This window comes from Cynara cardunculus (assembly GCF_001531365.2).
Source record: "Cynara cardunculus var. scolymus isolate 2C chromosome LG 1, CcrdV1, whole genome shotgun sequence".
Taxonomy (NCBI): domain Eukaryota; kingdom Viridiplantae; phylum Streptophyta; class Magnoliopsida; order Asterales; family Asteraceae; genus Cynara; species Cynara cardunculus.
In genome coordinates this window covers 29,504,401-29,530,836 of record NC_037528.1, presented here as the reverse complement: position 1 = coordinate 29,530,836, position 26,436 = coordinate 29,504,401, and the positions used below count along the sequence as shown (strand labels likewise).

At 36.1% G+C, this 26,436-nt stretch overlaps 1 protein-coding gene across 2 annotated transcripts in view; it reads left to right on the top strand.

Moving 5' to 3' along the window:
- The first annotated feature begins 288 nt into the window (after window positions 1-288).
- The window catches only part of LOC112510549 (signal peptide peptidase-like 3), a 45,188-nt gene continuing 19,040 nt past the window's right edge, over window positions 289-26,436 (top strand). The window contains exons 1-10 of one of the 2 annotated variants that reach the window (XM_025116022.1): window positions 289-681; window positions 2,863-3,021; window positions 3,503-3,614; window positions 3,762-3,878; window positions 11,118-11,275; window positions 21,206-21,370; window positions 23,730-23,764; window positions 23,863-24,019; window positions 25,058-25,111; window positions 25,206-25,298. In XM_025116022.1, coding sequence (XP_024971790.1) covers window positions 322-681; window positions 2,863-3,021; window positions 3,503-3,614; window positions 3,762-3,878; window positions 11,118-11,275; window positions 21,206-21,370; window positions 23,730-23,764; window positions 23,863-24,019; window positions 25,058-25,111; window positions 25,206-25,298 — 1,410 coding nt within the window. In that variant the 5' untranslated portion in view covers window positions 289-321. Of the gene's footprint in view, window positions 682-2,862; window positions 3,022-3,499; window positions 3,615-3,761; window positions 3,879-11,117; window positions 11,276-21,205; window positions 21,371-23,729; window positions 23,765-23,862; window positions 24,020-25,057; window positions 25,112-25,205; window positions 25,299-26,436 lie in introns of both variants that reach the window. The other variant, XM_025116013.1, reaches the window with a different exon arrangement.

The window sequence follows — 26,436 nt, the reverse complement described above, 5'->3', positions numbered from 1 at the left end:
GAGAATTTTAGATTTGTAACTTTCAATTAATGATTTAGGAGTTACATAAATGACAAATTACTTGATTATCCTTGTCATTAATATATGAGTTATATAATAACCTAAAGTAAAGATGAAATATGATTGATTGAGATTGGTTAACAAAATTAACACAAAAATATTAATTAATATTTAAACCAACCCCGATTATAAGATAGTATAAATATATATATATATATATATATATATATATATAAACACATTATATTATAAAATATTTAACAAAAACCTTAAAACATATACAAGATTAGAGCTAAATTGAACAAATTTTATTAAAGTTACATGTCTCATCGGTGCGTGTGGATCTCGGGAAGACTCCAAACTGGAATCGGAGTGGAACTCCTGCAAGGGAAAAAGAGGGAAGAACATAAACTACTTTTCTCTCTCGATTATCAGTCCATAAACACACAATCGGTTAACCATCAATCCCTTCTTCCAGTTTCAATTTTGGGGGAGAAGAGGGTTGAAATCAACGATAACAACGGAGAAGAAGCAAAGACGACGGATATGAAGAGGAGTAATCGTATTACATCCTCTATTTTTCCCACATTAATAGTGATCTATGGCGTTCTCTTCTTCATCCTGTCGCCAACAGCAAGCGCAGCTGGATCTCTCACCTCCTGCAATAACACGTCTGTCCCAGTAAGATTTCTTTCAAATTTCGGTAAAATTGTTGTTTCTTTATGCTTCATCGTGAAAAACGAATGTCTTTTATCCGTTACTGAAATTCTTCTGTGATTACGGTTCGTCTACTGCTAGAAATGTCTTAATTTTACGGGAATTGCAGTTAAGGTGTAGTGGAAAAACTTAAGGGGGGGTTTATGATTTTGATTTCAATTCGAATGCTTTTGGCCAATGCCTCTGTATGTATAATTTTTATTTTATTGTTATTATGATGATGCACTAAGCGAGATTAATATCAACTGAATGCTATGAACACGGGGAAAGATATGAAGTTTTTGAGTTTTAGTTTTGAAGTTTGGTGTAAATTGCGAATATGTTATTATAAGCTTCGGCTCTGAATAAGTAAGTAGTTAATTTCTTTTTATATGTCCAAACTGCATTTCTTTCCACTGAAACTCCCTGTTTACCAAAAGCTTACTCAAGTAAGCGTTAACAGGTAAAACTCAACACCATCACTTACTTACCAGGTAAGATTTAGTCTAGCGAAACGGTACCGTATGCAACATTTTAGCAGTAAGCGCTAACCGTAGTAAGAGTCATCGCCCTCACTTACCGGGTAAGACTCTCGGTCCTGCCTTCGCTCTTTTTGGGTGAAATTCTTGGTCCATGCCATATTCATCTGGTAAAGTAATGACTTGGTAAGCTCCAGGTAAGCGTTTGGTAAACATCCCCTAAGTCCATAAATATGCTCTAATTGGTTATGCCACTTTTCTTTCTTCTCTGTTCTAAGCAAAACCCTTCCTCTCTTGTGCATTCTGCATTGAAGATGACAAAATGATCACAAGTGATTTTCTCTCATTTTCTTTTAGTGCATGCATCATGCTTCAAACTTGTTATTGTGCAATTGCACACATCACAGATTCACCAGGACTTATTCATTCTCAATATCCCAAAACATCACTTATTATCGGATCCTCTCTTCACTGGGGGTTTACAGAAAGATCCCTCATTCGATAATACGTAATTTACTGAATGTCAGGAAAAGCTCTGCAAACAAGACAATTATTATTCTGATACTGGTGAGAAATGGTACTGCTAATGAATGAATAAGTGAAATAGCTGGAATTTACGATGTCGTTTTTTATCCTATGAATAACAGTGAATAATATGCTGAGAATTAGAATCTAGACTAAGAAGATTATGTCACCAAGAATTAATCCCTTTTGGACCGTGAACAGATCCTTAAAGATAGACCTCAGATGCATACTTTAGAATAGACGCACACATGTGTGTGTAAGATTTTGCAATTAGTATCAATTACATGTAACTACTTATTTAATCAATTGACTTTCAAATAGGTGGTTGTCTTTATGTGATTCAAGACTAAGGCATCAGGGGAAATACCACCAAATGCTAAAGTTGCTTACTTGTGCTTCCAACTTACAAACACAAGAGTAGAAAGCAAATGTACTCGCAAACACTTGAAATACAAGAGATGGAAGTCACTCTTCCCAGTTCCCTTTTGTTGCTTGCATCACATTCTTTTTCTCTATGATCCAGCAATAGATTCATTTTAAAAAGGTTACCTCATGGCACAAAACAGGATGCTATGTGGCATGCCCTTTTCTTCTCAAATGTTGTAGCACCTCACTTTGCACTCATGCTTCTTGCTTAATTTAAAAAACTGTCTCATCTTAAAAAAGGAATAAACCATAGTCTTAGTAAGTTTCCATGAAACGTAATTAGAATATGAATAGTAAAATGGGAATATAAACAAAAATACCAATGAAGTATAATTGAACAAAGGACCAGTTTATGACCGATTGGATAAAAAATGACATCCAAATGCTTGAAATACCAAATAACCTAGTATTCGATATTCTAGAGCATATCTTGTATGTTACTTATGGTTGGGGATTTGGAAGGAGACAACAGGGGGGGGGGGGGCTGGTTCCATTCAGGGGAAAGTGTATGAGCGTATGGACGTATGGTGTTTTCTGAAACAGAAAATTGTTGAGAAAGATGCCAAGTGTTTGCTTTAATAAAGTAGTAGAATTGAAGTCAAGTTATGAGGTTGGTTATCATGGATAACAGTAGCCTACTGCAATTCTGATTGTAGTTGGTATGCCATATTTTTGTGCATTAAGACTACACCCACTTTCAAGACACTGATATGCTTTTTATTTGGAAATATTTCAGGTAAAGATCAAAATTTGGGTTAATGGTGTTGAAGGACAAACATTAGAGGGTCAAAGTGCAACGTTCAGTGCGAAAATTCCCAAAACGGCCGATGAACAGGCTAAACAGTCTGCTGTATTGCCAAATCCATCAAATTGCTGTTCCAGTTTGTCCTCACAGGTTGTGTCTCATGTCTATTGGATGCAGTCTGAATATCTTGTTTCAGGCCATTGGATTATTCAAGAACTACTTTTTTTCATCTCCTGATAATTCTAGACCATTACATATTCAAGAACTACTTTTTTTTTTCAGCTCCTGATAATTTTAGACTATTACATATGCTTTTTAGGATAAGAAGTCCAGGGAGTAACGAGTTCTAAAGTAGAGGTGTTACTTTAGCTGACCCACCTACTTTGGCTTTATTATGTGGTTGAGTTGCAACGTCTGATTTTTTTTCTTTTAAGATAGTAGGCAATGCGAAAAACCCAAAGTTTTGCTGAAGAAAACGATCTTTTGTTGTTGATTTTACAAATACGGTTCCATTGACATGGGCCTTTGAATTTATGTGTTATAAGTTGCTGATCCAAAACAAGATCCTCTCTTTTTTGGTTTTTTTAATATAAAGATTGTACCAATGGTGGATTTTAAAACTGTTTAGCAGTTATCCGGCTCTACCGCTTTGGCCCCCCGTGGTGATTGTGACTACCTGACCAAAGCAAAAATGGCACAGTCTGGAGACGCAGCAGGGTTGGTGGTCATAAGTGATACTGAAGGTTGTACATTGAAGCAACTGACTCATTTTATCTCTATGTGATGTTTATTACTGCTTCAGTACTTGCAAGAATGATGATCTTCATTCTCTCTACCTATTTCTAACTTCTTTCAGGATTATAGATCTCTCTTCCTGTTTTGGCTTGCAGATATAGTGGAGATGAGTTGCTCTGAAGAAACTGCCTTGGACATAAGTATTCCTGTTGTGATGGTCTCAAAGCTTGGAGGAGAGGCTTTGAACAAATCTCTACTAGGAGGAGGCACTGGTAACCATTGGAAATAACATAATTTATTATGAATTTGTACATATTGGTATATTTTATTATTTGTCTCTCAATAGATATTGGAATTTACAAGAACAGTGGATAAAAAGGACTAAGGGGCCATGCATTGGGCCTTACGAGAAAATGTATCTTGTTATCTCCATGGACGTGAAACCAAATGAAATTTCGATGGAAGGGACTGTATTAACAATTTACCATATCAAAAACCATGTGCCACAGTGATGTGTATATAGAAGGGAGCAAGGGTTTGTTTGTCAAGTGATATGCCAAATGTGTGCAAGTTTGTGGTGAGAAATGAGCATGATCATCTCACCTTAATGGACACGTACACCAACAAGTTTGTGGCGAGAAATATGAGATTAGGAGTTAGTATCCAACTTCAACTAGTTGGCCTCTGCAAGCTAGTATGTAAAAGGAGCCTCACATTCATTTTGTTGACTTACATCCTCTCCTTTTCAAAATCTGCCTACTTCTGTATTCCTGCATGTATTTATCATCGGAGGCTCGGTCTTGGGAATTTTCTCTTGGAGTGAAGGTGCCATTAAGAGTCGATTAATGATCAACAACGACATGTGAACCCTTCAATGAGTGAGGATGTCGTCCTAATGAGACCTTTTGGTGTCATTTGTCTATTTTCCTTCTAAAAGCACTCATCAACTATGCTAAGCAAGCAAGTTTATCTCTTAGACCACAAGGGGGTACCTTCTTACCTAGACTGAATGACAAACACCACTTATGTAATACTCCAAATTCTACTTCGGGTGCCGTTACTTTCTTTTTGATACTACCAAGTCTTGAATATGAACTTGAAATTTAACTTTATTTATAACTTAGCTTATAATCACTTCGGAGTTCAAATACTAGTGGAAACGTAACTCAATAGCTTATAATACAACAAAATTTGCTATTGATTTGAACAGTACTACTTTATGCAAATCCTATTTACTCCTTCCATGAGATGCATACATGAGATACATAAGCTAAAATCTTTAGTGAGTAGTTATGGTTTCATGAATAAGCAATTTTCATGATACTCAACATTTTGTGAATAATAATTCACTAAAACTCTTTTTATCAGGCATAAACATAGTCTTGTTATCATGCATATACATAGCCTTGTTATCATCCATAAACTTAGTCTTTTTATCATGCATAAACATTTTTTTTGAGATCTCACTTGAGACATGTAAGTATGCTATACTTGTCTTGAGGTTTGCTAACCCCCGGGTCCATAAAGGCTGTGCGTGCCATAAGGTCCGTTTGCAAGACATCCCTTCTTGTAATATCTCGTACATTGGATATTTATGGTCATACATAAGATGTAAAAACTTTCATACCTTGTGTAAAACATGCCTTGTCTATAAAACACATACTTATATCATAACATGTGAACACTTTAATGCCTTGTGTGTAAAACACATACTTATGTCATAACATATCATCATGCATATCTTGAATATATGAATGTATCAATATTTTCATGTCAAGCAACATGCCAAAATATCTTATAATGTATAAAATACCTTATATAGCATTTTTGTATTTCATAAATCTCATAAGGTACTCACCTGGAATATGCCTAGCTTTTCATTTGATTACTTACTTCAAGCTTGGTAATATATATATAGAGAGATTTCTTATTTTTGGTATGGAAGTAATAGTAACACTTCAACCCCTATTTATGGGTGAATTCATTGCATTAACTGCTTGTTCTAGCTCCCGAAGTTGTACTCTTATGAGAGTTTAACACCTCATTTTTTAGAATAATCTTGATACCTCGTGCTTCTAGCTAGAGAATCTTGACACATCATGCCTAGTATTTCCTTGTCATGCTTTTTAGCTCTTGCTTGTCATCGTGAATTTTGCCAACTCATGCTTCTAGCCTTGACAACTCATAACTAGCTTGCTTTGTCATGCTTACTAGAGTTGCTTTGTCATGCTTAGTAGACTTGCTTAGTCATCAAATAGCTTGCCAACACATACTTCTAGCTCTTCCAACTCATCATTTTAGGTTTGATTTCTCATGCTTTGCCTTGCAAGCTACTTGCCTTGAAAATATGATAATTTAATAGATGCTACAGCTATGGGAACCTTTTTAGAGTAATTAAATTGCTCATAATATTTGTATGTAAGGCTTAAAACATTGTGATTTAACAAATATGAAACTAGGGTGTTACAACAAGGATTTCTTACAAGGATTTTGTCGTCGAAATTTTACTCAAAAAGATGTGGGTACTTATTCCTCATTTCCGACTCGACTTCCCATGTTGCCTCTGATCCATGAGAATAGTCCCAATGAACTAATACCAATGATACCTCTTTGTTTAGAAGTTTTTTAATTTTATGCTCAGTGATAGCTATGGGTTCTTCTACGAAGTTAAGTTTATCATCAACCAAGATTTCTTCAACCTCGTTTCTATAACATCAAATAACCCACCAACTATCTTCCATTCCTTACCACTTAGATATATGCAAACTCAAAATATCTTATAACTTGCTATGTCATACTTACATTTCAACTTACTTCGACATAATAATATCGTAAACTTTACATTTATGGAAGTATTCTAATAGTAGTTCAATAGCCTAACACGTATAATTGCTACTATAAGAACTATAACTCTTCATGTTGGTCTCTTCATTAGCTACTTTGATCTTACATGAGATAGTTCTTATTTCACCTATCCATCTAGTATTATACACATGTACCAATTCTCCATTCAGGTATGTAGCTTAATCGTATTCTTTTCAGATACCACTTTAGCATCATTTTTTGACAACGAAACCATTCCAATATTGTATCTCATTTTTCCTAAGCACATCAACTTAATTAGGTAACTTCTTACCATTTAGATTGATCGAACAATCCTCAAGAATCTCATTAACCTTTATCTGATCACCATCAACGGTCATTACTACCTTACTCTTATCTAGTTGCTTAGCCTATATAGTCAAGTAGTTGAAACAAAGCTTTTAGATGTACTTGAATCGAACAAAACTAAGGTACAATAACTATTGACAAGAAACGCACCTGAAACAATGTCAGTGATTCTTTAGGCCTCATCTACTATGATGACATATGCTGTATCCTTTGCCTCTGGCTCCTTTTTTTTAAAACTAACTTCCTTATGCCGACATCTAGACTTTTGCTAAATTCTGCTGAAGCTTGGGACAATTTGATTTGATATGCCCATTATACAATACTCACAAGTGCATCTCTTTGTATTGTTCTGTTGTGTGTCATGGCTTAACACATTTGTCGAAACCCTATGTTACCTACTTGTCATGCTCAAAAAATGTCTTCTGTTAGACTTATTGTATAAAGGATAACTCAACTCTTATCACTTGGCATATTTCTTGACCTTAGATGGCTAATCACTATCTTTGTCACATATCACATCCTTTGGTTATAATCAAAAATCTTTATCCATACCACGATCCTCTACTAGTTTACAAAATTGTCATGAACTAAGAGAACAATTTTCTTATTGTTTACTACTCTTATTAGTTATATCTTAGCTTTTACCTCGATGTTTAACCTTGGAGTCACCTTAGCTTTGGCCTACATAAACACTTTGTATGGCCAGATTCATGACATCCTCAATTTTGAATGTTGTTCTACCATTGTTGTTGATAATAAAAAATTACAACATATACGTGTCCCAAACATTTTTTCGTGTCATAGTTTTGTATCATAGTTGTATTAATACCTTTAATAGTAAGCCTGAACTGAATTATTTACTTTCAATAATATTGATTCCTAACATAGTCTGATATTATATATCAGAAACATGGTTTCTATGATATGGACATTATTGAATACTACTGAGAATAATCCACTAAATTAGCTAATTCTAATCATCATGATCATTAATTCTCATCCCACATACTACATAAGTAACATAACTAGGTGATATTTAATCACCATTTTGCAACATAATGAAGGAAAGCTTTACTTGAGTATTTCATCAAAGTATAAACTTTGAATGAAGTATTCCATCGAAGTATAAATTCTTAAGTCTTAAGGTTTTAAGGTTATACGAGTTTGTAATCTATTTCTCTTACACCACAACTCTTTTATTCTAATAAGGTCAACACCTTCTTACTAATCCATCTGACTACCAATATGAAATAGCCCGGCTGGTATCACGGGAAGCAAGGATCTGTTCATTGCAAATATCATCTGCGACTTTTTTGAAGTCTAACAACTCAGCCGGTTCAACATTTCTAGACACTATCCGATATGGTTACATAGACCAGGATAAGAAACGAGCGAAATAATTTGGAGTTCAGATATATGTCAGTTATTTTGAATATATTGCTCTAATACTCAATGTTATCCTCCTCAATTTAAGTCGAAGTTACCTAATTTAAGGCAATCTAGTTCACTTAAACTAATACACTAATACTAACCTGTAACCCCCCAAATTCTACTTCGGGTGCCGTTACTTTCTTATTGATACTGCTAAGTCTTGAATATGAACTTGAAATTTAACTTTATTATAACTTAGCTTAATATTACATCGGAGTTCAAATACTAGCGGAAACATAACTCAATAGCTTACAATACAACAAAATTTGCTATTGATTAGAACAAAACTACTTTATGCATATCCTCTTTACTCCTTCCCTAAGATACGTACATGAGATACGTAAGCTAAAAGCTCTAAAAGCTTAGTGAGTAGTTATGGTTTCATGAATAAACAATTTTCATGACACTTGACATTTTGTGAATAATTATTCGGTAAAACTCTTTTTATCATGCATAAACATAGTGTTTTTATCATGCATAAACGTTCTTTTGAGATCACACTTGTATGCCATACTTGTCTTGAGGTTTGCTAACCTTCGGATCCATAAAGGTTGCCCTCTAAGGTCCATTTGCGAACCGTCCCTTCTTGTAATATCCCGTACGTTGGATATTTATGGTCGTACATAAGATGTAAAAACTTTCATGCCTTGTATATAAAACACATAGTTATAACATGTAAACACTTTAATGCCTTGTGTGAAAACACATACTTATGTCAACATGCATATCTTAAATATATCAATGTATCAATATTTTCATGTCAAGCAACATGCCAAAATATCTTATAATGCATAAAATACTCTTATATAGCATGCATGTATCTCATAAATCTCATAAGGTACCTTGATTATGCCTAGCTTTTCATTTGATTACTTCAAGCTTGATAATGTATATAGAGAGAGATTTCTTATTTTTGGTATGGAACTAATTGTAACACTTCAACCCCTACTTATAGGTGAATTCATTGCATTAACTACTTGTTCTTCTTGCTCCCAAAATTGTACTCTTATGAGAGTTTAACACCTTATTTTTGAGGATAAGAGAATCTTGACACCTCATGCTTCTAGCAAGAGAATCTTGACACATCATGCCCAGTATTTCCATGCTTCCTAGCTCTTGCTTGTCATCATGAATTTTGCGAACACATGCTTCTAGCCTTGACAACTCATTTCTAGCTTGCTTTGTCATGCTTAGTAGATTTGGTTTGTTATCAAATAGTTTGCCAACACATATTTCTAGCCCTTACAACTCGTCACTTTAGGTTTGATTTCTCATGCTTTGCCTTGTAAGCTACTTGTAAGTTACTTACCTTGAAAATATGATAAGTTAATAGATGCTACAGCTGCTGGAACCTTTTTAAAGTACTTAAATTGCTCATAATATTTGTATTGAAGGCTTAAAACCTTATAATTTTACAAATATGAAACTAGGGTGTTACAATTAACACTAAACGCAATTGCTAAAGGTAAGCTGTCCTCTCAACAGAGAATGATAGAAGGGTCAAACATCTCACGCCAGTCTTGAAGGCCTTTTCATACATGAAAAAAACTCTTGTCCTTGACAGATCAATAAATTTCCATGTTTCCGGTTCCTCCCTCTTGTCAGGTCAAATTCAAGCAGCAGTTCACACTAAGGAATTGAAAAACCTAAAAAATTGTCCAAAATTGCGTCACGTTTTAGCAAACATGAAAAATTGAATTAGTTAGAATATTCTCAGCCTTCACTCTCAAATAAACTCAAGGTCTTCTTCTATTTGAAGCTGTTGCTGGATAAAAAACTTCAATTTGATGTCCCTTGTGCATCATTGCCCATAATAACCTTATCTTCTACATGTTCACATCAAATGGTTACACAAGTACACATGTAGATTTCTTTTAGAGAACAAAGTTTTGTTATGAATGAACCAACCAGAACAGCTTTAAGAGGCAGCAGGAGATGATATGAAGATCTTTGAGGCCTCTTCCTGGACATCATAATTGTTTTCAGAGATATTGTAAGCCATGCTATTTTTAAAGAGTTGATAAGGACAGTATATGGTTTCAGGTGGAGGTGATTCAATGATTGAGTGGATTTAAATTAGATATGTAAGCTGTGATGTTTTTATTTGATTTTCTTCGATGTAAAGAAAAGCTGGTGTATGTTAATGATCTCCATGCTTGTGTTGTCACTGGTGGGTTTGTGTCTGATTAGGTTTTTTTCTTTTCTTCCTTTTTTTTTTTTGGGGGTTTTTTTTTTTTTTTTTTTGGGGGGGGGGGGGGAGAGAGTAAATGGGCTGAGTTGTAGGAGGTTGAACAGGGAGAAACGTATGGTTGCAAATTTTTGTTTTTGTTATTTCTGGGTTCTTAATTTAAGGCCATGACTGCATATCTTCTTTAGTTTTATGTTAGAAACCAATAGAAGTGACTGTTCAGATCTGAAAAATAATTTGCAACCTACTTGTTAGACATAAAATAGTTGTGATTGATTTGGTCATTGAGCAATACAGTGAGTAAAAATGTGGGTTTTGCTGTTTGTGCGTTTGAGCCATGGATGTGTAGAAGGACTTTATATTAATAGACATATCACAACCAGTGAAGATAGTAACATAGAACTGAATGGAAATTACTTATGTAAGTTACAAATGATGTCATTTTGAATGTAATAGGGGTACACAAGCCCACAGAAGTTGCACTATCATTGGTATCTTTATAGAGAATAATGTATTAAGTTGAAATTTGAGAGAGGTGGGGCAATAATCTTGGAAACATGATACCTTCTCCTATTCAAAAGAAGGATACTGGTGAGTCATCATGGGAACATCAGAGCCCTACCTTTCTTTTCGAAATTACATGTATGCTACTAATCAGTTTATGGTTTGTTTTTCCATATTTGTGGAAATTGACGTTCTTTTTTTTTGGTTGCAAATGTAGTTGAACTTCTATTATATGCACCGGAGAGCCCAATCATTGACCCTGCAGCGGCCTTTTTATGGTTGATGGCAGTTGCAACAGTAGTCTGTGCTTCACTTTGGCCTGAAATCACCAAAATTGAGGAAAGCAATGAGCGCTACGACGAGCTTTCGCCAAAGGTTTTTAGTGCATCACTCTCTGAATTCTCATCCTGACGCATAGCTATTTTCTCATTAAAAATTTAGACGCATATGTATGACTAAATTGAATTTCCTCATTTTTGCAATATATGCTTTGACAGTACATATCTAATTCATAATAATTTACTTAGGGGCTGTTTACCCAAACGCTTACCCGGTTCGGTAAGAGTCAACATTTTAACTTACATTACCGGGTAAGATTATAGTCTATTAATCATATGCAACAATTTAGCCGGTAAGCGCTTACCGAGTAAGCTTCGTCATCCTCACTTACTGGGTAAGACCTTCATCCTTATCATCACTCTTGCCAACTAAGATTCTTGGCCTTTGCCATCTTCATCCAGTCAGCTAAATGACTTGGTAAGCACTTACCGAGTAAGCATTTAGTAAACGGCCTCTTAGTCTTTTTGTAACCAAAATATTTCCTTGTACTTTCCGTTGTTTGGTAGATGTCTCAAGTCTAATGTATCTCCATGTTTGTGTTGAAACCTGGGCAGTTAATTGTGTGCTATAGCACCGCTATAGCTATAGCGGTTAGATGTCATTTGCGAAATAGCGGTCTGCAAATAGCGGCTTGGAATAACGGTACAGAAAATTGCGGCACTACCACTGCTATTTGATCTGAAATAGCGGCTATCATTTTTCCTGGCCTATTTTTTGTGTTTGGGATTTTTTTTTTGGGCTACTTTTATTTGACCCCATAGTTTACGACTTCTATTTGACCCAAACTTCAAGACTTTTATAAGGTTAGAACTTAAATAAACTCGATAAATTTCAAATTCTAACCAATATTGTATATAAGCAGCACCCCTAGGATCAGTTGTCTCCGGACTCTACTTCAATCTACGATTCTACCCCTCAATCGAACTCCGCTCCACTCTCCGGACTCTACCATCAACATTACTATTATGTTTTCACCCATTGTCACATACTCCCATTGTCCCATACTCCTATTTATCATTTTGTTTTTTCAATTTATAAACATAATTGTATAGCTATTGTTTTCAGTTTATAAGGATAATTGTGTAGCTCTGTTTTGTTTGACCCATTCATTGTTTTGTTTTCAATGTTAGGCATCTTTATTAATTTTATTTTTATAGGACAGTAATTAATAAGTAGCTTAGCATGTTGATTGCAATTAGTTCATTTAGTCGTTTGAGTTTTATGAACTCTATTACTATGTTGCTTGTGTGGTATTATTTGACTTGATATGTAGTAGGCATAAAATATATTAAGTTATATATATATATATATATATATTCATATTTATTTTATGAACGCATTATTTTACTGCTATACCACCCCGATAACATCGCGATAACTATGATTTATAATCACGCTCCTTACCGTGATTTCTGCGATCGACCGCGTTAATTGGTTAGGTTGAAACTAACCAAGGGCACCTTGCTGGTCTATGTCCTTGCTCGTTATAATCTGAATAGCTTTGTACACTTGTATGGTACAGATTTCCACACAGTGAATAGATTTTCTGGATTGTCAGTCAAATAAGTGTTTCACTGAAATTACATGAAACTGACGATTTGTAATATATTGAGTTGTCTAGTTGTAATAGATAGAATAGATTTGTCTTCCAAACACCTTTATTATAAGTGGTTAGGGATAATATATTATAATTGAAATAATTACATTATTACAACTGAAATGAAATAAATCGTATATTACAAGGACACAAATAGAACTTCAGCATCGCATCAGCGTTAGCTCAAGGTGATGTGCATGAATACCAGGGCTTAACACTCTAAATCTAACATAGACCTTCCTTACCTTGACAGCCTAGATAGCAGCTTGCACCACTTGAGGACAGTGATTGAAACTTGAAAGCAACACAAAATATTTTAGAAAAAGCTAGTACATATTACCAATATCAAATAGATCGAATTGTTTGAATTTCAAATATACAATATCCACACATTACATCACACTTAACCTAAAACTAAAAATTTGACTGAAGGTATCATAGCTACAAATGTACATCGATAGTCATTTTCTTAGTGAAGTTAAACATGTTATGGGGAGCTTCAATTTGGTAATTGATCCTTCTATTACATACTATGATTTTTTGGGCCCAATTTTTACCACCTAAATTTTTTGGGGGTAGATTTTAGCCCAAAAAATGCCATAACATGCAGACACCTAGTTGTTGCTGAGTTTCACAAGTCACTTGCTGTAATGAGTAGATAAAGGTGAGGGGAAGCCTTAGTATTTCGCTGTGTTATGTTTCCTAGACGATGCTGTAACATCTATGCTTACACATGTTTCAAAGGCCATGGACTCATAATACCCATAAAAAACCGCTGCCACCACCCTAGTGAACAACTTTATATTGTACTTATAAATGACCAAAGAAAAAAGCTAAACAAGGCAAGAATTTGAGAGGATGCTTTGGTATTGATGCTTGAGATTGCAACTTGCTTAGATAGTTTAGCCAAAACGAAGGCTTCCATATATATAGGCACCACCTCCTTGAAGGATTTTGGAGATATAATCCGACAATCATTATTGAGGAACCAGATTATTCTGGGTACTTCCATTATGTTATGAGGAACTTGATCATTTCTACTTACTTATGTACCCCTCTAGAGCATATTGGCACCCTTTTCTTTTTTTGCGAGGAGGTGGTACATTTTCTTCCATCTAATTTGGGATAGCCTCGTTGCTTGATTATGGTATTACTCAAACGTCACATATAGATATTGGCATAAATTAATTTTGGTTCCCATGTTGATTCGTTGTAAGGAAATCAATTCCATTTTGTTAAGCACTAACGATTGTAAAGTTGCATTGCCTTGGGAGTGACATGATGCATTAAGCCAAATTTTTGACTGTCAAGAAATTAGAGAAAATGATGTAGGGAGAATTTTGGAAGAACTGAGAAGTCGAAGGAATCTTATTTTCGAAATTGGGATTATTTTTTACAAATGAGGATAACCCAACCTATTTATAGGTAATAGCCAAATCACACAAGCAGAAAAAACAAACTAACTATTTCAATTAAAGCCACACCTAACAAATCTCCACCTTGGCTTTAATTCTAGTACATAAATTTTTTTACTTCTAGCTATCTTAGGAGATCTAAACAATGCCTAAGCTTGTTCAAAGAAACAGGTTTCGTCAGTGCATCAATTGGATTGTCATTGGTCTTCACTTCACTTAAATTCTCCTTTCCGAACGTATAAAGTGATAACGAACATCTATATGTTTCGCTCTCTCGTGATGCACCTGGCCTTTTGCAAGACAAATAACACTCATGCTGTCACAAAAAACTACAGTCTGATCTTGATGAAACCCAAGATCTCCAAGCAAACCTTTTAGCCAAATCCCTTCTTTTGCAGCCTCCGTAAGAGCCATATATTCAGCCTCTGTTGTAGACAAAGCAACAGACGGCTGTAACGTTGCTTTCCAGCTCACTAAGGCATCTCCAACAGTGAACACATATCCCGTTAACGACCTCCGTGTGTCAAGGTCAGTTGCGTAATCAGAAGCTGAAAATCCAGCCACATTACAATCTCCTTCTCCTCCATAAATGAGGCCTACATCAGCTGTGCCTTTGAGGTAACGAAAAATACGTTTCGCGGCAACCCAATGTTCTTTCCCTGGATAAGCCATGTAGCGCGAAACAACACCAACAACATGAGCTATGTCAGGTCTAGTGCAGACCATGACAAGACTTCCTACAACACTAGAATAAGGAACTTTGCTCATATACTCCACTTCAGCCTCTGTTTGAGGTGCCAAAGCCACTGATAATCTGAAATTTTCCGATGAAGGTGTGCTCACAGGCTTTGCAGAAGCCATACCAAAACGAGAAAGTATCTTCAAAATGTAACTTTTCTGGGACAAGAAAAGTTTATGTCTAGATCTATCTCGGATAATCTCCATACCAAGAATCTTTCGAGCAACCCTCAAATCTTTCATGTCAAACTCATAATTAAGGAGTCTTTTTAACTTCTTAATTTCAGCCATATCACGAGCCGCTACTAACATATCGTCCACATAAAGTAGCAGATATACGTGACCCATCCGCACCTTTCTTATGATAGATACAACAATCATAAGGGCTTCTAGTAAAACCATGACTCACCATAAAGCTGTCAAAATGTTTATATTACTGTCTCGGAGATTGCTTTAACCCATAAAGTGATTTCTTGAGCTTACAAACATAGTTTTCTTTACCTTGAGCTACAAAACCCTCCGGTTGACTCATATAGGATTCCTCTTCAAGCTCACCATGTAAGAAGCCATTTTGACGTCCATTTGTTCCAACTCCAAATTTGCTTGTGCTACTAGTGCCAACAACACCCGAATGGACCTATGACGCACCACCGGCGAGAAAATTTCATTATAATCAACCCCTTGCTCTTGGCTATAACCTCTAGCCACCAAACAGGCCTTGTATCTCACACTTTCAGCTCCTGGTAGCCTCGTCTTGTGCTTAAAGACCCACTTACAGGTCACAACTTTTCTGCCTTGGGGTAACTTCACTAATTCCCAAGTTCTGTTCTTGTGAAGGGATTCCATCTTTTCACTCATGGCTGTTATCCACACATCAGCCTCCTTCGTTGTGATTGCTTCTTTGTAAGTAGATGGCTCAAAGAACTCCATTTCTTCAACAACTTGCACAGCATTGGCCACCATGTCATCAAAACCATATCGAATTGGCCTACCAACTTGTCTTCGGGGATTATCTAATGCTATAGATCGAAATTCTGCAGGTTGGTGCTGATTTTCGGGCACGACAGGTTTAGTTTGAGGCGATTTACTGTTCTGTCCAGCAGTATTCTCGCCTTCATCGGGACCATTTAACTCGTACTCCACTTGTTCGGACACACTCTCCTCTTGAACACTTGGAGTAGATGAATACCTCACGCCACGTAACATACTCTCCTCATCAAACACTACGTCACGGCTGAGAATCACCTTTCTTTTATCAAGAGACCAAATTCTGTATCCCCTTACTCCAGTACCGTATCCCATAAACAACCCCTTCTTTGATCTTGGTTCCAATTTTCCTTCACTAACATGGTAGTATGAAGGACAACCAAATATTCTTAAGCCCGTGTAATCAACCGGCTTACCAGACCACACCTCAATAGGAGTTTTACAATCAATTGCCGTCGCCAGGGATCTATTCACCAAGTAGCAAACCGTGTTTAACGCTTCTGCCCAAAAACTTCTAGTCAACTCTGCATTTGACAGCACAAATCTCACTCTTTCCAGCAACGTTTTATTCATCCTTTCGGCTACTCCATTCTGCTGTGGAGTGTGCCTAACCGTTCGGTGCCTTGCAATTCCTTCATCTTTACAAAACCGATCAAACTCACCTGAACATAACTCCAATCCGTTGTCCGTTCGCAGCCGCTTTATCTTCTTCCCAATTTGATTTTCAATGAGAACTTTCCAATCTTTAAACATCTCAAACGACTCACTCTTATGCTTCATGATGAATACCCAAAGTCATCCTAGAGTAGTCGTCAATAATTGAGAGGAAGTAACAACCACCACCAAGTGAAGGAACTTGCAATGGACCCCAACAATCAGCGTGAAGGTAATCTAAAGTCGACTTGGTTGTATGAACAACTTTTGAAAAGCTCACTCTTCTTTGTTTTCCAAAGATGCAATGTCACAAAAGCCCAATTCAACAACTCTATGACGTGCAAGAAGTCCTTTCTTGCTGAGAATTACCATGCCTTTCTCACTAACATGCCCTAGCCTCATGTGCCACAGATGTGTCAAATCTGACTCATTCTCTACAGGATTAAGGGTTGGTGCTGCTGATCCAACAACCATGCTACCTTCAAGCACATACAAGGTACCTCTCTTGACTCCTTTCATCACTACTAATACACTCTTAGTGACCCGAATTATACCACCCTCACCGGTGTACTTGAAGCCTTTTGCGTCGAACACTTCCGAAGAGATTAAGTTTTTCTTCAACCCGGGTACATGATGAACATTTGTTAGAGTTCTCACTGTCCCATCATGCATTTTCATGCTCACCGATCCAATTCCAACAACATTGCACGACATGTCATTTCCCATCTAGACATTTCTAGTTTCAATCTTATCATAGATGTTGAACCAATCCTTATGTGGTGCCATGTGAATTGAACATGCGGAATCAAGAATCCATACCTCTGACTGACTTTTGCAATCAACCACCGAGAGCACCAAATCAGCCTCCGAACCCGAATCATCTTTTGCTACAGCAGCGGATCCTTTTCTCTTCAGTTTTGGACACTCATTTTTCCAATTATCCGAATCTTTACAATAGTGACAGCCATCCCTTGGGTTTCCACTTGGACCTCTACTCTTCGATCCTGATCGGCCTCTACTTTTCCACTTCCCTTTTTCTTTCTCTCGGCCTTTATTTCTACCTCTTTCTCTATCTCTGTTTACCATCGACAAGCCTACCGATTGGCTTTTGGTACTACTTCCTGAAGCTTTATGGCACAACTCTCGTGAGTGCAAACTTGAACGAACTTCTTCCATAGTAATCGTGTCTTTATCAACAACGAACGAGTTGACAAAATTTTCATATGAAGTGGGCAGTGAAACCAATAAGATGAGGGCAACATCCTCATCTCCAATCTTGAATTCAATATTCTTCAAATCCATAAGAATGGAGTTTAACTCCTCAAGATGTTCCTTCAAAGGCATTCCCTCCTTCATTCGTAATGAGAATAACCTTTGCTTTAACAACTTGTTCGTTAAGAACTTGGTCATGTAGAGAGACTAGTTTCAGCCATAAAGACGCAACAGTCTCCTCATCGACAACTTCATAAATCACCTCACCCGCCAAAGACAACAAGATGGTAGAGTGAGCCTTCTCATCTTGTTGTGCAAACTCAAATTCAGCCATATCTTCAGGCCTGTCACCAGCCAAGGGAATCCAGATGCCTTGTTTTAGGAGAGCTCTCATCTTAATTCTCCATAAGCTGAAGTTGTTCTTTCCTGTAAACTTGTCTATCTTGATCATTTGTGGAGGCATTTTGTGAAATCTTGAAAAGAACTATGGTACAAGATTCAATGCTAAGAAATCAAGAACAAATATCCAAACTAATCTTCAATCGAGTCGGCAATTTCTAAATTAGCTGCCCAAAATCGGTAATCCAAAAATTGACCGCCAACAAACGACCATTCAAGAAATCAAAACATCAAGTTTGATTGCTGGTCACAAGTCGATACCTCCAATTGAGCACCCAACAACAAAATTGATTGTAGAATAATCAATTTAGACCGATGAATTTTAGAAATTGACTGTTGTTGCAGATTCCTCAAATTGACTGCTGAATACGTCAATTTACACCATCGATTTCCAGAATCAAGAAGCTCCACCTTGAATCGGACACCAAATTGACTCAATCGCTTGCCAACAGAAAACGATTCCAGAAGAAAGCAACTCAAAGACAAAACCAAAATCGATAATAAGGCGAAATCCAAATCGATTGAGGAGGAGACCAAAGATTAGCTATTGGAAGGAACCCTAACGCTCTGATACCAATTTGTCAAGAAATTAGAGAAAATGATGTAGAGAGAGTTTTGGAAGAACTGAGAAATCGAAGGAATCCCAATTTCGAAAATAAGATTCCTTCGATTTCTCAGTTCTTCCAAAATTCTCTCTACACCGTTTTCTCTAATTTCTTGACATTGACAACTCACATGGTAAATGAGTGCAAACCTAAAGTCTTGGGTGCATGCCAATTGATGCCATAGTTGCGTTTCAAGGGAGGGTAGCAAACATATATGAGGAAAGAGCTGATATGGAGACATAGAAGCAAGGAAAGAGAGCTCGTTGTTACATGGTCGGTGATGTCATTACATACACAAAGACTCATCCGAGCATCATGAATTGGGTTAGAGCCTTGCTCTGAGAGATGATATCAAGCTCATGAAGGAGTTGACACGAAAGCAAGATAAGATAGCTTGTTGTGCAAGCTTGATGGTGTTGCATGCACAATGACTCATTGGGAGTTGGCCATGGTGGATGTCAAAGTAGCATCTTTTTTTATTTGAGCAGGATTGCAATGGAATCAGTGACATGGTTTATACCATGGTAGGGGGTGAATCATGAGAATAATATTTGCCAAAAATAAGTGTTAGAATGGTAGGCTTATATTTGTTGAGACTAGACATGAAGAAGGTTGATGTAGTGGGATTCCATTATGTGAAAGCGTGTTGTAGCAGGTGGAAGTGTCACTTCAACTATTGCGTGATTTAATCTAAGGATGACTGATGTGCCTACATTTTGCGTGTGTTGATTAACGATATGTGACAATGACAAATTCATCTGGTATATCAAGTATCCCTATGAAGCACTCAACTTGGAAGATCGGTAAAACTACACTTGCGATGCTTTACCCCACCTATATTACCTCTGGTCTTGTAAAAAGCATTCTTAGATACAAAGGGGAACACCGGCTATAAACACATGGGGTGCTTTCAATTAAAGGAATTCTAACATGTAATGTTACCTAAGAAACCAAAAAAGGATGGAGCACAAATAATATTTTTTGGAGCTATTTACTCAGCTATAACTCAATAGATTGAGTAGGAAACCTTAGAAAGTGAGTGTTCAAAGGGCGAACATGAGAACTTTGAAGAAAGGTCAACGAGTTTGGAACCTCATGCTTTGAATCTGTCATTTAGATGGGTATGATTTGATCACTTTCGAGGATAAGCTGATCCGTAGTCTGGCCAAGAGTTCCAAAGCTGTCTAGTTATAGATTTAGCTGTTCCTTGGTGGTGGTTGGCAAAATACTTTAGCAAGGATACAACCAAGCTATCCAAGTTTCAAAATTACTGGGGCATCTAATTCAATGTCAGGAAGGCAAGAGGGATGCCAAACCTTTAGCTAGTTTCTTACTATGGATGGTCCATATTTGGTGAAGGAATGCTCGAGGAAGTACACTTAATTCAATTACCAGGATATGGCTGGCTAGGCCATATGACCTAAAAGAAGGAATGCATGATGACAGGATCATATACAAGGTCCCAATGCACATGCACAAGGAAACATAATAGGATTTCACTAGGTATCTGAAATCCCCTATATTGCCCTATGGAGCTCTAGAGAAGTCTGGTGTCTACCTTGTATTATTCCAGAACCCTTCAACATATTGTGCACCTACCTTCTTGGGACTAGAGTGTTCTCTTGAGGGAGTGGACTCTTCTGTAGAAGGGGGAGAGATCCTGATGTGTAATGTATTCAAGAAGTGATCAACTAAGTGAGGGTTTTTGATAACTAATACATTTCTCTTTGAACAAAGAACATAATGAGTGCAAAGGCCCACAAACTGGTTAGCAAAAATACTGGTCCGTGATAGAGGCTATAAATAACTTCATTAATCGCCATCGGTTGTAATCTATATCTTCTAAGGTTCCACTTTTTGTAAAAGAGTCCTAAATGTTCCCTTTTAGGTCTATAAATGTATTCAAGATTTTACCTCCATGTGATATGCTTATACGATATTGTAAAGCTTAGTGAAACTTACTTTGCATGGGAGCACTTAGTCATGGATTGCTTATTGTTATTCTTTGATGTATCTGTATAGGAAATTGTTAATTTGTTTACCCTTTTCTCAAGCATGCCTTTTTGGAGCCAATAAGCCTTTACTGAATTAACTCTAATGCCATGGAACTTACTCAACTATAGGAAGCATATATGTTGTAAATTATCATCCATCACACATTGACATGTTTTATGCTATTTATATTTCGAGGATGGGAGGCTGACAAATAGAAGTATCTAACAAATTATATTTTAGATGCGATTCATATTAGCAATTGACTAGTTTTAGTCAATGTGGTTAACTTCTTTGATGATGAACATCATTACTTTTCCATCTGTGATCCCACATCTGACATGAAATTGTTCTTTCAAATGGGCAGCCAAATCGCAAAGATGACGAGGAGAATGAAATTATTGAGATGAGTACAATGAGCGCTGTAATATTCGTCATTACAGCATCAACCTTTTTGGTGCTGCTCTATCTCTTTATGTCATCTTGGTTTATCTGGGTGCTGATTGTATTTTTCTGCATTGGGGCTGTCGAGGTATCCAAACTTACATTAATGTTACATATAAAATGAACATTGTACAAATTTACCTGCTTGTCATCGTCTTTATTGAAGATTTCATATCTTTATGTTTCATGATACATTGCCTTTGTCTCTAGTAATGACATCGCCAATTTACTGGTATTCTAGTTGCTAATAGTTCTTGTGTCAAATATTGTCATATTGTTATTTTGAGGCAGGGCCATTAATTTTGACTGGAATAAAGTTAAGAGGAAAGTTTCCATCTTGGTTTAACCAACATCTTTACTTTGGCAATAAGGTTGCTTGCACTAAGCATGCATGGTTATATAGTAATAAATGCAATGTGTACGCGACTTGTAACATCCTAGTTTCTTTATTAGATAAATCTCAATATTTCAACCTTGAATGCAAATATTTATGAATAATTCAAGTACTCCAGCAGCTGTTAAGTGAAACATCTTAATTATAAGACTAAACAAGCTAGTGATGAGTTAAGGCTAGAAGTGTGTTGGCGAGTCTAGTAAGCATGACTAAGCAAGCTAGTGATGAGTCGTTAAGGCTAGAAGTGTGTTGGCAAGTCTAGTAAGCATGACTAAGCAAGCTAGTGATGAATTGTCAAGTTTAGTAAGCATGAATAAGCAAGCTAGTGATGAGTTGTTTAGGCTAGAAAAATATGAGTTGGCAAGACTATTGATTACAAGACAAGTCCAGGAAGCATGACAAGGAGTACTAGAAGCATGAGCTGTATAGATTATCTTATCCTTAGAGATGAGTTGTCAAGATTCTCTTATCTTTATTGATGAGGTGTCAAACTCTCATAAGAGTACAATCTTGAAAGCAAAAAAAACAAGTAGTTAATGCAATGAATTTATCTATAAATAGGGACTTAAGGGTCACTATTTGTGCATACCAAAAATAAGAATTCTCTCTATATTTACATAATTAAGCTTGAAGAAAGGAATCAAAGGGAAAAGTAGGCAAATCAAGGTGAGTACTTATGTGATTTATGAGATACATGCATGCTATATATAAAAGTATTTTATGCATTACAAGTTATGTTAGCATGTTTGCTTTACATGAAAATATTGATACACATACAAATTCAAGATATGCATGATGACATGTTTTAATACAAGGTAACACACAAGACATGAAAATCATTTACATATTATTATATGTGTTACACGAGGCATGAAATTTTTTACATGTTATTTATAACCATAATATCCAACGTACGGGATATTATAAGAAGGAACGTCTTGCAAACAGACCTTATAGGGCAGGCTTCTATGAACCCGGGGGTTAGCAAACCTCAAGACAAGTATGGTATACATGCATGTGACAAGTGAGATCTCAAATTAATGTTTTATGCATGATAAAGAATGGTACATTATGAATGTTTATACATGATATAAAGAATATTTTTATGCATGATAAAGTATGAATGTTTATGCATGATAATAAAGAATAATGTTATGCATGATCAAGGGCTTTAATGAGTTATCATATCTGAAATATCATGAAAATTTCTCATTCATGAAACCATAAATACTCATTAAGCTTATAGCTTATATATCTCATGTATGTATCTCAGGAAAGAAGTAAGGAGGATTTGCGTAAAGTAATATGGTTACGTTTCCACCAAGTAGTTTCTTCTTTGATGTAATTTCAAGATATGTACTAAATAAAGCTAAATTTCAAGTTCAGATTCAAGATTTAATAGTTTTATCATGTAAAGTAACGGCACCCTATATATAAGGACGTGGGGCGTTACACTACTGCACTGTAGTTTGCTTGTTTTAGTGACATGTTGATTATGCCAATTGTACTTCAGAAGGCCAACTAAATATTTACCAGAAATACAGTCTCTGTGCACATAAAAGGTCTAATTTTAGATGACAAGACATTAGAAATTCTAGGGTGCAATCAAGACAAACTAATAACGTCTCAGTGCACATAAAAAGTCTAATTTTAGATGGCACAACACATTACAATTTCTATTGTGGCAATCTGGACAATCTTTCTCTTCTTTTTATTGTTTTGGTCACGAATCTATCAGAAAGATAACAATCAAGAGAGCGAAGATGGGGGATGTTTTTGTATATTCAACTAACTGCACATTAGCACCTGCTTATATACAAAGCTTAACAGGTCTAACTACCAACAACTTATTACAACCAATTACTCTAACTGATTCCACCTAACACACTGTTAAATAGGCTTGAATGCCTTTAACAACTTCACATGAACTGTCATAGACTCATTTTATTAAATTATTAGATATGTTTTCTTTTGCACTTTTTACTTTATGCACAGATAGCAAAGCATTTGCAAGTCTTCTGTTCTACTTATTTCTTATTGTGTTTATCATCAGGGAATGCATACTTGTATAGTCTCACTGATCAAAAGGTAATCTGAAATTGAGTTTGTTTTGGTGTTTAATGGTCAACGTCGACTGTGTTTCTCATATATTTCTTTTTATTGTTGCTGTTCTTTTTCCTTCACAGCAAATGTAAAAGTTGTGGTCAAAAGACAGTGAAGGTGCCACTTTTTGGGACAACTACTGTTATGTCTCTACTGGTGCTTCTATTTTGTGTGGCATTTGCAACTTTCTGGGTATGCACTCGGAAGGAATCATATGCTTGGGTTGGTCAAGACATTCTAGTAAGCTACTTCCACAATATTCTACATTGATTTTTGTTTTCATGTATTTCTTGGTGGTAGTTGTCCCACTAACTTTCTAGTAATCTTGTTGCATTGTGCATCATTTGGTTGGGTTATTTTAGAAACTGACGAATTTCACTATGATCATGCTCAGAAGGTTTTGATGTGGTTTAAAGTAACTCATTTCGGTCTATAATTGTTCTGTTGCTTATAAAGTTTATTGCTTGATGATTGTTATTGATGATTTACCGAGGACTTGGTCTATTTTCCTCATTTAGAATCATATTTTGGATTCACTGAAGATAATGTTGACTTTTTGTCTAGTTTAACTTTTGGTTTGACGTTAATATTGGGATTACAAGTATTGATTTATTTGCAACAATATTTGTGTATGGAGATTCCTAGGAGTTTGGTTGATAAATGGATTCTGCGTTGTTATGGATGGAATAGTGATTTAAGTAGGTGGTATTGATTTCATATACATTGTGAAATTAGATATCTGTGAGGGAACTTTGCTTGTGGGAATACATATCAAAATATAATGAGGATGCCTACACATTGTTACAGAATGATTTATCTTTGAGCTGGGGTTCTTAATGAACAACTGTTGTTGAACATCCTCATTAGTATTTCTGGATGTCGGAGATACCAAAATTACTTTATTGCATTTCTCGGTGTAGATGAAGATATGCTGTTTAATTTTGGCCATGATGGGACCTGTAATAGAGGATATGATGTCTAGACATATGTTTCTTTATAAGAATATGAAAACCTATAAGCATGCAATCTTTTTCAGCACCTCAATGGCCTACAGAGGAGCTTTACTTATTCTTGATGAGTTATAACTTATTTCTAACACTTTTGAGCACCAAATATTTTGTCCATCACTTCAATGTTGCATATTCTACTTTGGTTCTCAATCATCAGCCATAGATGTTATTATTGTCGAATCTTTATTATCCGATTGCATGCAACTGCTTTTCAGTGCTTTCATACGAGTTTTTTTGGCTCTTGAAAATATCCACTGTCTTTCAACAGGGTGTCTTTTTGATAATAGCAGTTTTGCAATTAGCACAAATACCCAATATCAAGGTATACACTATATATTATTACATTAATAGGTCAAATTTATTGCTTGTATTAATGGTTTTACTCATGGTGTTGCTAATTTGTTATTATATTCCAGGTTGCTACTGTGCTTCTTTGTTGTGCATTTATGTATGACATCTTCTGGGTTTTCATATCACCTCTTTTCTTCCATGACAGCGTTATGATTTCAGTAAGTTATAGTTAATATGAATTTTACTCTTTGTTTTCTTTGTGAGAACTAGCTAAATATTGGTTTGTTTTCGGTGTCCTTCCCCCACCTGTTGTTGTGAAGACATGGGTTGAACAAGCCTCTAGCACACTCTTCTTTTGTTTGGAATTGATAGCTAGCCTAGTCAGAAGGGGGGGGGGGGGTAGAGGGCTAGAAGTTTAGGCTGAAGATGTTTTCTTGCCTTGCTCTGTGTGGGTATTGCCTTAACTGTGTACGTGTCCAATATACCTAACAGTTGGTTTTTCTTCCTTATAGTTCTCGTGCTTTGTTGACCATATGCTAATCTTTGTTCTTGCTTGCTCACTCTTGCGCAAGTCAGGGGTCTTCACAAAAATAATTTCTCTACTCTTCAGGTAGAGATCAGGTGCCAGACTGTACTTTCAAGTGGGATTCACAAGGTTTGTTTGGTTTTGAAGGAGCTAGAGTGTATATATAGTGAGCATACATGTTTAGGCTTGAATGCAATTGTTGCAAGGTTTTTAGACCTTTGAAGACTATTGTCAAATGAAGATTCATGCAAATTTGAGAGGGCAAATTTCTGGAGTGTGCTAGTTTATTGGTTTAGACAAAGTAAAGTACAAAGCAAGAGCGAGGGTGCAGGGATCTATTAAGACATTCAAACAACAAACTAGGTCGAAATGATGGTATAACATAATAAAATACTATAAATTGTTGAAATCTAATTTATTTGTACAATATTTCCTAGAGATTCTGGATCTTTTCCTCAGTTAGAGTTTCTTATTGTTCTCTAAGATTCCTTTGATTGTGTTTCCTTATTTTAGGGTTTTATTTTCTTGTATAAATACCTTTGCAGTGTTCTCTTTCACAACGAAAAATTCGAGCCCTCGATTTCTACATGGTATCAGAGCTAGACCTCGAAAACCTAAGTTTCTCCTTCTTGCTGCTGTTTCTTTTTCCAGCCATCATCTAACCACCAATGGGAACTTCCTACAAATCTGCTTCCTCAGATCTGATTCCTCCTCAAAATTCAAATACCACTCAAATTCTCGATAGTTCTCCACTCCCAATCACGTGTCACAAACTCAATGGACACAATTACCTCCAATGGTCTCAGTCTGTTCTCATGTACATCTTAGGG